Consider the following 14,784-nt stretch of genomic DNA (forward strand, 5'->3'; position numbering starts at 1 on the left):
CACGTCGCAATGCCTTGACTCTCATATTGCTCACACAATAATTACTTCTCATATCATGTCAGTATTTCGTGGTCATACTACTCACCAACTAGAAACATTCTCAAAGTCGATATACAAAACTAGACAATCTCAAAAACAGGCCGGACCAGTACATACATTGCAATGCTTCTTAAAGACACTGTGTAACCACAGTAATGTTTGTACCAACATTTCGATTTCTATAATGCCATGATTACTGCTTTTGAGCGGATGGACACACGTGATCAAGGCACCACATGAGCTTCACATTTACATACAAGAAACTTGGTTTGCAGAATAAGGACCAGAGAGACACATCAGAGCCAATTCATATGCTCATAACTGAATTCAAGCCACGATTCTCAAAAAAGTCACTATGGCTAATTTGAAAACAGAAAAATCAGTTATCATTTCCTTTCCACAATTAGATGAAGTCAACGTATTTAATTCACACCAAACCCAACACCGTTCATCAATAAAGCAAGAGAGTTTATAATATTTTATCATATTGACAGATTATGGTCTTACCTGCTGTAAAAGGCATTTTGTAAGGATAATTGATGTGCCCTGTGTGTCCATTGCTAATCCTGGCAACTGGCAGGTGCATAACTCCACAGAGGCTGTAACTGTCCAACTCAGTGTCCTCCCCAAAGCAATATCGAGAGTTGCAACTGCGGAGATGCTGAAAAGGGGTACTCGATGGCAGAGTACTCTGTGAAACCAGGAGACCCTGACAGGCAACTGCCTGTGAAAACTCCTCAGCTTTAGGATACACTGAGCAGTGTGAAAAGTCACTGTACTGCATTCCACTTTGGCCATAGGAAACATAAAACCCATCCAGTGGGGTGATATCTGAAGTTTCAAATAGACAGGTACAATCAGTAGGAATGCCTGGGATAGGCAAGGTGTGGAGCTGATGCAATGGGAATGATGGCTGTTGAAACTCCTGTTTGGGAGTTGGTGACTTCTCCCCAGGCCGTCCAAATTCAGGCTTCATTGCAGCTTGGCCTCCCATTAGCAAAGGCAGTCTGTGATATAGAGCCTCTGTGCTATCATGGTATTTCGAGGAAGGTTCGTTCTGTATGCTGTCCATTTTAGCAGCAAGTTTTGAGGTCTCCTGAAGTTCTGCTTTCTGTAAGTCACCATTCACGCCTTCTTGCCATCCGTTCTGGTCCTCTAGATGTCCATGTAACATTTCCTTTTTGGACTTGACACAGTTCTTCTTGGTAGATTTGGCCCACTTAACTTTTGGTTTGGTGCAGTGGTTCTCAGACTTGGCGTCAGGACCCAATTTATTCCTCTGTCTCAAGGGATGTTCTTTTTCATTGGTTAGTCTCAGGAATGCCACTGCGTTCAGACTGGCAAGTCTCTTTGGAGCAGGATGGTGGATGACTGCACTGTCACCACTTTTATTACCATCTTCAAAAACATTATCCAGTGACTCGTTAGAAATGTGACATTTCGCGCTCAATTCATTTTTGTTCCTTCTTTCACACACATTCTGTGTGGATTTTTGCAACGAAGACCACTTCTTGTCAGTTATACGAGCGAGGCTCTTGGAAATACATTCTGAACTGACTTTGGTGGAGTCTCTCCGAATACGCCTGGAGGAAGTCCTAGGATCGTCTCTTTGAAACAACAGGTTATTCACTGCTTCAGCGTTGAGTGAGGCTAGCCGCCGTTTCCGAGGCTCTGGTGGATCAGGGTCTGGTTCCCTTAATGAACAGCTAGTTTTGCACCTTTGCCCCGTTGTACGAGTCACATTAATTTCCACAGGACTACTCTCATTCTGAAGGGTTTCTGGAAAACAGCCAGGTATAACATCGCTTATCCAACATGAAAGGCCCTGTTTAGTACCACTTTGGCTATCTTTTGTCACTGATCCAGTCACATCTTCCAGCCTGGTAAGGAGCACTTTGCACGTTTTTTCATTAAGTGGGTGCAAGCGCTTCCGTAAGGGGTAGGACTTTTGGACTTTCTGACATTTTGTGCCTTTGCCCACACCGGAAAACAGTCGACTGCAGGTTTGTCCTTTGATGGCCCCTTCCACGCTGCATTCTGCCTCCATGATATCCATCCTTTCTGCTTCTGTCCACATCACAATGAGGTCAGCGGAACCAATTGGATCCTTAAGCAGGAAAAGATGTTTTGTCCATGCATGGGTCATAGGATAGGAGTGTAGCTGTCATCTAATTGATGCAAAGTTCTGGAAACCAATAGAAAACACAGTTATTTCTAGTCAACAGAAGCTTTCACACACACGTAGCAAAACTATTACATTAATAACTTTTACAAGAATTTATTTTTCAAAGGGCAACGCTACATATATAAGCATCAAAATGTTTTAATTATGATACAAAGCTACACAAACAGATTAAACAATAAAATACCCTTCAGAAATAACATTTGTAAACATGCTTTTTGTATAATAAAAGGCAAAGGGATAAACATTAATGTTTTCCAAACACCAGATAAATTGAGCCATAATTCTTGTCGCATGCAACTAAGTCGCTTTTAAACACAACATGATGTTAAAAACTATGCTCTTCAACTTTCCCAGTCGATTTTGCCTCTTGAACAAGAAGAGATAATAAGCATGGCTGGGTTGTGCACTAAAGTCTGTACATCAAGAATGCTAAAGCAAGTCAATTAAGATGCAAGACGCACTAGCGAAACAAATTACCCGAACACCACCACTGGGGATTCTAAATATTTGGGTGGCCACTGATCTGACAGAAATAGAGCAGCAATTAGCCACCCTGGGCTATACATTGGTTAAAAGAGCAATCGCTATGAAATGGGAGGCAGCGGATTGACCATTGACAATAGGCTGGGTAGCGGAAATGGACAAGTGTATGACTGCTGAAAAAAATGTCTATAAATCCAGGGGATGTCCTAAAAAGTGGGATAAAAAAATGGAGCGGTGGAACGCGTATAGAGGAGAACTATGTGTTTCCCCAACAGTGGAAATGGAAATGTTAAAACAGGGAGACCACATGCATGCAATGATGGACTAAAACTCTGTGCACTTTAAATGTTTATATAAAATTGTTTAATTTGTAATGGAATGTATGTTAATGTAGATCTGACTCTGACAAGGTAAAAATCAATAAAAATGTTTTTTTTAAAAGAATGCTAAAGTCAGTAAACATAGAGGGGGGCTACTGAAAAAATCTACCAGAGGAGAGACTTTTTACTCAGGCATTTGCAAGGAAGCAGCAGAACTCTAGAATATATTTTTTAACTTCCTAATCCACCTGCCGGATACTTTTTTCCATAGCAAAGTCAGAAGATACTTTATGGTCATCTCTGGAAACAGCCCCTTTATTCCCAGCTTTCAGCTTGGTTTGGTTACCCTTAGATCAGATAGTGAGGGTTCATCCAGACTTCCCTTTCTGGGGAAGTATCTTACTGTAGTTCATTCAACCTATCTGATCAGAATCAAAGAACTGCCCAGTGACGTGCTACAGGATCTTTCAGAGTAAATCAATTACAGTCCAAAACAATTTTTACTTTTGCCAATGTTTTTTATAATGGTACGGGCCAAGCAGCTCCCACACCAAAAAGATTCTACAAAAACCATGCTAAAGCTAGTCCCGCATTGACAAAATCAAAAGGCTGACCACCAATTCAGACATACTGGCTTTGCCAATGCTAGTTTGTTTTTGTTTCCCATAATCTTATTTAAACTGGTTACACTGATTTTTTATTATTAATATTTTTGAGAAATACTAGCATACATCAATACATTTTACTAACTGATGCTGCAAAGAAATGGTACCTAAAGCTTTACAATGGTTTAGCGAAATGTTTTCTTTCCTACTTGCATTTTTTTGTGAACATTTTATTTTGGAAGCAAAGAATCCTCAATCTTGCTTTCAAACTCTGTAAATATTTGCATCTAATCAGAGAGCATTCTGGGAGCATTATACATAGCCTCATATTGCTAAACTTTGAAAACGTGTGTACACATTTTTGTACTGGACCCACTGTCAGTAGTGCAGTCTGAGCTTACAACATTTACTTAGAGTGCTCACCCTAATAATAAAGGCTTTGCATTAATGAACCATAAATACAAGTTTGCAAAGCATTACCACATGGCCAGAAATATTACCTTAACTGCAGACAATGCCCCTCCCTGATCCATAATATGGTACTGTAAACAGGCAGGCAAAGGGTTAGTGGTGTAGGAGGTTGGGCCTACTTGTCCCAAGGACAAAATACACATGAAAACTTGTTGCCCACGACTCCAAACAATATGTCCTGGGCGTCTATAGGAATTCCACATCCCTGCATTAAATAAACATACTATCATAACTAAAAGACCAACATGTTGTTACACAAATTTAAATCATCAAAGAACAACTGAAGAACATAATGATACTATAATACAACGATTACATCTGTCCAACACAACTATCACTATGATAAGTGTCCAACAAAAATCTTAATATCCATTTTATTATTCCTCTTCCAAAAAACTTGTATTTTGTCGGCAGTCCATGCAGTCCCAAGAGAGAATTGTGAAATAAGTTAGTGTTCCAGTGTATTATCTATGGTTTTGAAATATTTAGTATGGGACAATGCTTTTTTTTAAAAAAAAAATATTATTGTCATTTGAGTGTTAATTTGTACATCACGTTAATGTTTTGCATTCTATTAACCAGCATATTCAATATCAGTCCATTTCTGTCCCATAGGAGAATATATACCTCAGTTATGACCATCAAAAAGACATGCTGGAGAATTATAACATAAGGATACTCGATATTATATTGATACATGCATATGAATGAATGAATGAATGAATATACTTTATTGTATGATTACCTAAAATAATTTACAAATGCAATGCATATTGCTGTCATAGTTTAAACAGTAGGTTAATAAACAAGCATTTAAAAAAGCATCTAAAATGAGGTGGTAATTAAAAGAGAAAAACATCTAGAGGCATATACATCTGTTGATCAGTCAATGCCCTAATATTAGTTCATCTTAACTTGTCGGGCTTAGTGCAAGATCACCGATTCTCCAGCATACGTTACCTGTTCCCACAGGCATGCATTCTCAGTCTCAGCATGCAGTTATGTAATCATTGCTGTCTTGCATTAATTTAGATTCACTTAGCTAGCAGTGGGGTCTCAGGAGTTATCCCTAGGGTAGCCATATGAGCGGCAAGTAGGTATGTCGGTGGGTTTATGTTGCAGGGGTTTGTATATCATGATTTCAGATCTTTCCGTTTCATCCGGTATTTCCTCCCTGTCCCCCCTCTCCCGCATCAGATTCATCTGAACTCCCCTCTCTGTCCCCATGATTCCCTGGTTCCGAGCTGGTGACGGCTCCCGGGTGTTCCCAGGCTGTCAAAATTACCTGCCATAGGTCCGCTACCGGATGTCTACGTATTCCCTGGGTGTCCTCCCTTCTAAGAGCTTGTCCCTCCGCCATTGCCCAAAGCACAACGTCCCTCTCCCATGTTTCGAATCTCAGCCCCTTGTCTGAGTTCCAAGCCGTAGCAATGAGCGATTCTGCATCAGGCCAGGGCCAAGTCAGTAAATCTAGTATCCATTTTGCGTAATTTGGGTCTGGGAAAGTCCCCAAGAGACAAATCTGCATTGTTCAGGAAAAAGCATGCCCTAGTGTAGCCTGGAGCCTCTGTCCAAAAGGTCTACAAAACGTGGCAACCCCAAGTCATGTGGCAGATGTCTGCCTCTTGTACTTGACAGTGGGGGGCCCCTCCATATATTAGTTGTAGTCTATGTGGGGTGAGGTACGTCATATGTATATAATTAAATTGTGTATATTTCAGTAAGGTATTTCGTGGGATTTTTGGGGGATAAGCTAGTATTCTCCCCCACTCCTTGTCGTGCTATCATGTCCCAACATCTCCGCCCATCGCGCCCTCAGGTTCTCTAGTGGTCGCCTCCCCATCTCATTCAGCGCTCAGTAAAACCAGGTCACCAGGTGCCGGGCGGAGCCCATTGAGAGAAATAGCTGGAGAACCATGTGATGTGGGAGTTCCTCCCTACCCGTGGCTCACATATAGATCAATGAATGTTCATATTAATACTTCATACACCAGGAACTGGCCTCTGGATAATGCGTAGATAGTGGACAAGTCCTCTGGTGGGAGGAGGGCTCCCTGCAAGAAACAATCTCCTACTGTCACGAGCTCTGCCTCAGTTCACTCTGACAGTTGGGCAGAAGTAAAACAAGGAATGGGGTCTCCATGAGGGAGGCCCCCAAGTGGCAAAGCAGGTGCATATAAAGGAGCTCTCTGGGCTCGTACAACACAATGGCGCCAACATTGCAATGTCACTCGCAGCAATACACTAGGTCGTTGGATGATCATTGCAGGGCATAAGAGGCGTGTCAGCAGTTACCTCCGACTAGGTGTTAGCCCTAAGAGATTCAGGTTGTGTGTGTGAGATTCATCTAGCCATTTAGCAACTCACTGCAGTTGTGCTGCTAGGTAACATAGGACAAAGTCTGGCGCTCCCAGTCCTCCATCCCCTAGTGGGAGTCTCAGGATCTCCGGAGAGTCTCTATTGTGTCCGTCATCCCACATCAGTTCACGGAGGAGGCTATCTAATTGTTTGAACCAAGAGGTGTGTATTGTAATCTGCAGATTCGTAAAAAAAATACAATAATCGTGGGAGTGTTACCATCTTGGTGCTCAACAGTGGTGCCATGAGAGAAAGGCGCAAAGGTCTCTAAAAGGCTACACTAGACCGAAGGGAACGGAGGGCGTTCCCTAAGTTCCCATCTCATAAGTCGTCTAGGTCATGGTACACTCTTCTCTGAATACTTAAAAGTCGTGGCAGCCCACAGAAAATCCGGGGAGAAGTCTTGTGGTGAAGGGGGTGTCCCTCACATAAGGGAATATGCACGTCTTAGCTCTATTAACCCTTAACCCTGACAGCACCCCGAATTCCTTTAAAAGCCGGACTGCACCCCCCCTCACCCTCCCATTCCATCAGGCCCGGCCTTCAAATACAATAGGAGCTCGTCCGCATAGAGAGATATTATATGTTCCTGGCCAGCTATCGTTATACCCCCATCACTGCCCTCCGTCCGAAACAGCTCTGCCTGGCGTTATAGTATGTGTCATCACTTAATGCAGTCTCTTCTCTGTATTGCATAATGAACCACGTGGGCTTCTACTGTTCCAACTATTCAAAGAACTTGTTCAACTTCTCATTTCCTTCCCAAATCATGATGATGTCCTCAATAAATCTCTTGCACGTATGTACATGAGGTCTGAACAACATATTTTTCCTCATACTTGTCCATGAACACAATGGCCATTTTTGGAGCGTATGGACACTCTATTGCAGTCCACTTAATCTACATGTAGTATTGTTTATTGAAATATAAAAAAATCTTTCTTAAACAGATCTTTACCTACTTTTACCTAATTAATGGGACCTTGATGTGGTCTTGGTCTAAATTTCAAAAAACATTCCAAGGCTTCTAGCTAATTATCTCTTGAAATGTTAGTGTATCGGCTGACAATATCCAACATTACTATGATCTCTTTTTGGTCATCAAATTCTTCATTATCAAGTTTGTTTATAATGTTCATGGTATCACTGATATAATATAACTCAGGATTTGTGCTCTAAAGAGATTTTAGGAATACATCCAGGTATTTTGCTGATGGTTCTATAATTGGGTTGACACCTGAATAATAGGTCTTCCTGGAGGATGTACCCGATTTTGGGGGATTTGAGGTAAATGTAAATGTAATGTAAATGTAAATGTAATGTAATGTAAATGTAATGTAAATGTAAATTGATACTTGTATAGCGCACTACTCACCCGCAAGGGTCTCAAGGCGCTTGTACGAATACCGCTGTGGAACCCATCCTGGCTTTCCCTGTGAGGCGTCCACTCCTGGGCACCCCCAAGGTGGAGGCCAGGCATCCTTAGCGTCGTGGGGGCCGTTGTGGAGATTAAGCAAGCTATTGCCCAGAGTTGCAGAGTGGGACTCCATGATTGGAATAGGCACTGAGGCGAGAATTATCAGGTCCGTGGAATTTTTTAGCCCAAGACCCGCCGAGGCAGGGAATTGAACCCTGGTCCCGGGCTAGACCTCTGCATCAGGGTCTGCCGCTCTAATCATTGAGCCAGACTTCTCCAAATGACATCACTAAAGATAGGGCATTTTCGTTGATTAGGAATTTAGCTTCAGTTTTGGATAGCCATCCTTCCGTGGATCGCAACTCAACCAGTTGTTTTATTTCTTTAAGGATAGGCATTGAAGCATCTTTATTTATAGCTCTATGATGTTCCTTCTTTTATAACTGCTTTACAATCTCATCTTCATAGTTTTCTATGGTCATGATTAAAATTGCTCCTGCTTGATCTGATGGTTTTATAATTTATTTCTGGATTCTTTACTGAGATAGCTGTTTACTTATGAAAGAAGGGATCACATCAATGCATCTAAAGAAGACAGTATTGCCTAAATCTTGCTGGTTGCTGAGATGCAGGAAAGTCCTTCAAGGGCTTGGGGAGGATGTGCAGCTTTTGGACAAGTCAGTCTCTGCGATTGTCGAGGGACAAGTAGCCTGGCAGGGTTTGGTGGCAATCTTTGGTGCAGCTCCTCTGTTCTCGCTGATGGTTTTTCTTTGTCCTTCCTCATTTCCTAGTAGTCGAATCTGAGTTTATGGTGTCTGGGGGCCACCTAAACACTGAATTTAGGGGTGATAAGGGGAATGTAAGGTAGTAGCCAATGGGATGCCTACTCCTGGGGTGCCTACACCCCCTATACAACCACTTCCTGTGGAGAGTGGGCATAAACATGACCCACAGTTCTAGTTCCACTTAAAACAAGATTGTGGTACCCATCTTCCGTTGTCCATTTCAGGTAGCCCACCTTAGGGATGTGACTAGCTCGATATTGAACACGCCTTCTGACTAGCTAATCGCACCGCCTGTCCTGGTGCCAAATGGGTCTCAAGGCAGGGCGTGACATCACCCAGGTCTGGGGGAAGCTGGGGTCACATATTAAAGGCGATCGACTTTTAATCTTCTGGCTTTGATATGCTAACTCACCAGTTATCCTTCTGAAGGAGGTGTAATCACCTTCCGCTGGAGTAGGCATTGCTCCTGAACTCTGGGCACGTGGGCTCTCTCCTACAGGGGTCAGAAACTCGTCTGTGGTGGCAGGCTGGGTGACACCAGTCAGTCAGCACACTAAAGGACTAGTAGGTTTTCAAGGGGCACCTCTAAGGTGGCCTTTGGGGGCATGTTGCAATAAATCTGGTACTGGCAACATTACAGATTTATTAAGACAAGGTGTACGGTGCCAAACATCATTTTTTTAAGTGAAGCCATTATGTAGCTGAGTAACTCATAATCACCAGTGCCCAGTATATATGTTTAGGATGGCTTCCTGAACACTTGCAATGTTGTGGCAATGGATCCAGACATCACAGGGGCATATCAGCTCATGCAGATATGCCATCACATATAACGCACCCTTTCTTAGGGGTCTAAGGCCTGCTGTAAGGGTGACTTTCATACAGTATATGCAGTGTGCGTAGGCATGGCACACAGTGAGAGTGTAGATTTGGGGTCCAGCAGTATCACCGCACACAACACGTCGCTTCCTTCAGGTACGGAGGCCGGGTAACAGCCAGGTACCATTTTTGTCACCCGGAACTGCCGTCAGGGCATACTGCAATATTCAGACTTGCGATGTTGCTGCCACACTCCAACCAAACAACTCAATCTGGAACAGCGTGTTTCACAACCGGGTGGGCACGAGTACAGATTCACTGCAGCACACACACACAGCACATCAGACGTCGGCAAGAGGAGGTGGACCCCAGAATTTAGTTGAAATATCTCTGCCTGTTTTCAAAGGCAGATTTGGATTTGTTTTAAGCCTTGAATGCCCTACAGTGGAAGATCCACATTCAAGCTGCTTTGTATCACCAGCAAAGCAATACAAGGAACAGGACCGCTCTTCATCAGGAATAAAATCACCAAATACATTTAACAAAGGAACCTCCACTCTAAATTGGCACCTCACTTCAAAATCCCACCATGCAAGAAAAAAACCATAGGTGGCACATCCTTCTCTGTTCAAGTAGCCAAACTATGAAACTCTTTACCCCGAAACATAAGATCCACAGATAACTACCTTATCTTCAGAAGACTACTCAAGAGGTGGCTCTTCCCCACATAACCAACATACTCAAACATAAATATACAGCTTATCCCCCTGTATATAAGCATGGATTTGGACTAGAGATGTGTACCTACACATGTGTATTGCTTTGTATAAACGTGTATAGTATTTATGTTTTTAAATATATAGATATTTGTTAGTTGTGCTTAACAAATTTACATATATAAGTAAATAAATGAATCAAAATAAATAGATAAAATCTTTTATCATAACGATTTAGTTACAATTTGCTTCACTATTGAACTACAAAAAAAACTTAATTTACAGCAGCACTTGAAAGTCTGAATTTATTAAATACAACTTAAATCTACATATATTTACCTTCCTTAAACATATATACTTTCTATGTACTTTTGCATCTTTATATTTATTTCTTTGCTTCTAATTCAGCATCTCCTATGCACTAACCTATATCTCACCATATACCTCTCGCAATATATCCTCTACCTCCATTCTCTCACTCATCCCAAACCCCATTCCGCTACTATGATCCCCAAAAGAATCCTTTCTATACTCTTCCCTCCTCTACCCCTCCTTACATCATCTGATACCTCTTTTACTATTCAAATTTCCCAAACAAGCCTTTCCAAATCCTTCCCTCTGACTCTTTCTCCTCCTCCTACGCCTTTACTCATCCCAAACCTCCACCTACTGCCTTGAAGCCCCCCACACAAAAACAAAACACTTTCCAGACCCTTCCCTATTCTATTCTATTTTTCCTCTATTCCTTTTCAATCCAAATAAAAGACTAACATTTCCACCACTCAAATTTATTTCATATTTCCCTATACTAATTCCCCACTAATCCTGTTTGGGTTCTGGAGTAACGTGCTACCTGCCTAAAAGCGCTTCAACACCTCATCGGGGTAGCAAGCACTATATAAATGCAAACCCTTCCGTCTTGTATCCATCCACTACCCCCCTTTCAATCCAAATAACAGACTAACATGTCCACCACTCAAATTAATTTCATATTTCCCTATACTAATTCACCACTAATCCTTTATGGGTGCCAGAGTAGAGTGCTATTCGCCAAACAGCGCTTCAACACCTCATCAGGGGGAGCAAGTGCTATATAAGTGCAAACCCCTTTTCTATCCCTCCACTATCCTTTTCAATCCAAATAACAGACTAACATGTCCACCGCTCAAATTAATTTCACTACACTAATTCACCACTAATCCTTTTTGTGTTCCGGAGTAGCGTGCTACTCACCGAATAAGCGCTTTGACGCCTCGTCAAGGGTAGTAAGCGCTATATAAATGCAATTACAATATTATCCTGAAACAGGTCAGGATGAGGACGCCTGCCACCTGGTTCATGTTAGCACTAGGCAGTCAACTGTTTTGAAATTAATACAGAGTTACTTGACAGTCATGTATATTATTGGGAGCGACCAGGGTGTGAATGCAGACCTTCACTGAATAATATGTAGTGTAATGAACTGGTTTGCTGTTCTGTTGAGAAGTAATAGATGTCGTGAAATCTGTATGATGCAAATATCCGCAGGGTAGATTTCCTTTTGCAAAGTGGAAGGATGAGAGAAAGTAGGTGTTTACCATTCAAATAAGTCTCCCTGTATGAAGTTAGGCAACAGGTTATCTCAACTTGGCAGATATATGCTGAGGAACGCTAGTAGAACAGACTACTAAACACCTGGAATATTAAAATCTTCACTTGTACTAGTGTTGGATTATGCATCGGAGACACCTGTAGCTTTTGCAACCCCTGCTGTGGGGCTGTCAGTGATCATAGGTACAGTCCTGGCTTTGGCTTTTTCTCCTGCAATATGCGAATAATTCTAAATTCCTTGGAAACTGGGGAGGCCATTTGTACAATGCTAGCCCCTTTGTCAGGATATACGGGGTCGATTTACATCTAGGCGGAAGGCACGCTGTTACACCATGGGGACGGAGTAAAATATGCTGTCTCCATGAAAGAGGGGCCGCCCGCCTAATTTATAAAATGACCACCAAGCAGGCGTTCATTTATAAAAGCATTGGCAGGAACCGCCTTCACAGTGGTTCCTGCCAATACATTGTACTCTGTGCTATGGGGCTGCGTAAGCAAGGCGCAGCCCTTTTGCACAGAGTATTTGTTTCTTCTTTACAAAAAAAAATCCTGAAATGGGATTTTCTTTTTGTTAAGAAAGAACATAATGCTCCCCTCACCCTGAGAGTCTTGTTCTCCCATAGCGAGGAAATAATTATTACAATTTCACTGTACCTTACCACCAGGTTTTTTTATCTGGCAGTAAGAAACAGTAAAAAATGACTATACGTCACAACATGTAGCCAGTTCACCAACAGCCCTTACTCCCTGAGCCATCAAAGAAGTTTGGCCACAGCGGAGACAGAGTAGTCTCCGCAGTGGCCAAAATGCAGGTCCTCCTGCCTTAAATCGGGTGGGCTTTCATGTTGGCGGTATGTATAACCTGTAGCAGTTGCGACGGAGTATACATACCGCCATCATATAAATCACCACGTGTTCTATTACAGCGAGTCTAATTATTTGGCAATATGTTTAACAGTTTTAAAAATATGTAAAATGCAAAAGCCTGAATCTATGTATGCTGCAGGCCATTGTTTTTTTCAAGTGCTAAGTGTGAATGAACATTGTGTTTCATTTACATTAAAAGTTCTGCATTCCCCTACTAAATCGAGGGGTGAAGTAAAAAATAAATTTTTTTAAAAAACATGAATTGGCGAAAAATCCTGGCTTCAATGAGCTAACATATTTTAACAAGCGAATGCACAAATGGATTCTGCATGCATTGCCTGCACAAATGCTATTTAGCATATTACAACTAGGCATATAATGACTCACTTTTATTATAGAATGCAGACAGGCAATAACGAACTGAATGTGAGAAACAATGCAATGATTAAGTGTACTTTTCAGATCAAAAATAGTCCCTTATGCATTCGAATGCTGGCACGTCTTAGAAGGTCGACCGATGCTCATAACAGCCAACAGCCTGACGTCAGTCAGAAATACTCCACTGGGTGGAACTAAAGCCCACTCTAATTATATTTTAAAGTACTTGTACCAATAGTTAACAGACAACTGCGCTACCAACCAGACTTAGAGGCACTGTGTTAACTTTTTCACAGATAGATATGCTCAGTTCAAAAATAATAATGTTTATTTAGACCAATTGGTCTTTAAACCACAGCATTTACAATACCATTTAAAAATGTCCACATTGCTAAATTATGTTCTTAAACATTAAGAGTCATAAAATCCTTAAAAAATCATTCTTAACAATTTTAAAACAGTTTTATAACAGATAATTTCATTTACAATTGGAAGGCACTAGCTACTCTTACGCCTCTAATGGGGCGCGGAGCTTATATATACCTTGCATATATTTCCCAATGGCTATTGCTATATCTAAATTTTCCATATCAGCAAGAAGCTCCCATGCTTGTAAGCGCGTCCTTACACCATATTTTAAGAATATCGGACGGAGGAATAATTTACGTAAATTTAAAAATCTTCGACAATCTAATAAAATGTGTAAAATGTTGCATTTCAATCCTATCTTGCACGTACACTTGCCATCAGGTTGCATTAAAACTGATTTTATTGCGCAATTTATTATGGCTGGGTTAATGCCAATTCTTATCCTAAGTACTTCCATTCTTAACCAACGGTTCGGTAGTAAATCGAGATAGGGAAAGCGGATATCTTTCTCCCAGCTAGAACGCATGAATTTTACAGAATCTTTCCTAATCAAATACTCGCGATCTGTTACTCTAGAAAATTCTTTACCCTGCATTTTAAGTACACTCTTTATTACATTTATTTGTAGGGTCAGGGGGTCAATTTTCACATTCAAGTGATCACACATGGTCAAGAGTTTCCTTCTTGTGGCCTTAGCCCACTTTAACTCACTGGACTGGATTTCTTTCATACACCATTGGGACACCTTTATGACCTCCCCAAGACTCAAACGATTCCAAAATCTAAGAAAACTTAATTGCACCTGAATGTTACATGCAGTTAGGCCTAAATCCATTCTGATTGCCTGAATCATTGCCGAGCTGGGAAGTGACAATAATGATTTCAGACATTTCCCTTCTTCTTTATCCCAGGAGCTTTTACCATCAATACAAATTACTTCAGAGCCATATTGGAATTGCGGAGGGATCATGGCTTTATAGGCCGTCAAAAGTGGCTTATGGGACATATCACCATAACTATGATTGAATCTTTTTAGCCCACATACCGCTTGATGAGCTTTTATTTTCTGTGCCTCCAGATGTATGCCCCACTTCAAGGAATTCGTAAACCATATTCCAAGGTATTTGTATTCATTTACAATCTCTAGTTTAGTTTGGCCCAAATACCATTTAAACTTCGTATTCCTCTTCCCAAAGCACAACATTTTTGTTTTGTCCATGTTTACAGTAAGTCGTTTTGCCGTACAGTATTCGCTGAATATATTCAGTTTTCTTTGAAGTCCTATCTCAGTTTGATCCAGTATTACTAGATCATCGGCATACAACAAACAGGACAAATGCTTTCCATTTACTTTTGGGCTTGCACCTCTGGCAGAGCCCAAG

At 41.4% G+C, this 14,784-nt stretch overlaps 1 protein-coding gene across 5 annotated transcripts in view; it reads right to left on the bottom strand.

Moving 5' to 3' along the window:
• Positions 1 to 14,784, bottom strand: part of BAHD1 (bromo adjacent homology domain containing 1) — a 571,779-nt gene that overhangs the window by 248,342 nt on the left and 308,653 nt on the right. For all 5 annotated transcript variants that reach the window (XM_085626871.1, XM_085626872.1, XM_085626875.1 and 2 more), the window contains exon 2: positions 547 to 2,224. In XM_085626871.1, coding sequence (XP_085482997.1) covers positions 547 to 2,185 — 1,639 coding nt within the window. In that variant the 5' untranslated portion in view covers positions 2,186 to 2,224. The remainder of the gene's footprint in view (positions 1 to 546; positions 2,225 to 14,784) is intronic.

Source organism: Triturus cristatus, chromosome 9 (genome assembly GCF_964204655.1).
Source record: "Triturus cristatus chromosome 9, aTriCri1.1, whole genome shotgun sequence".
NCBI lineage: Eukaryota > Metazoa > Chordata > Amphibia > Caudata > Salamandridae > Triturus > Triturus cristatus.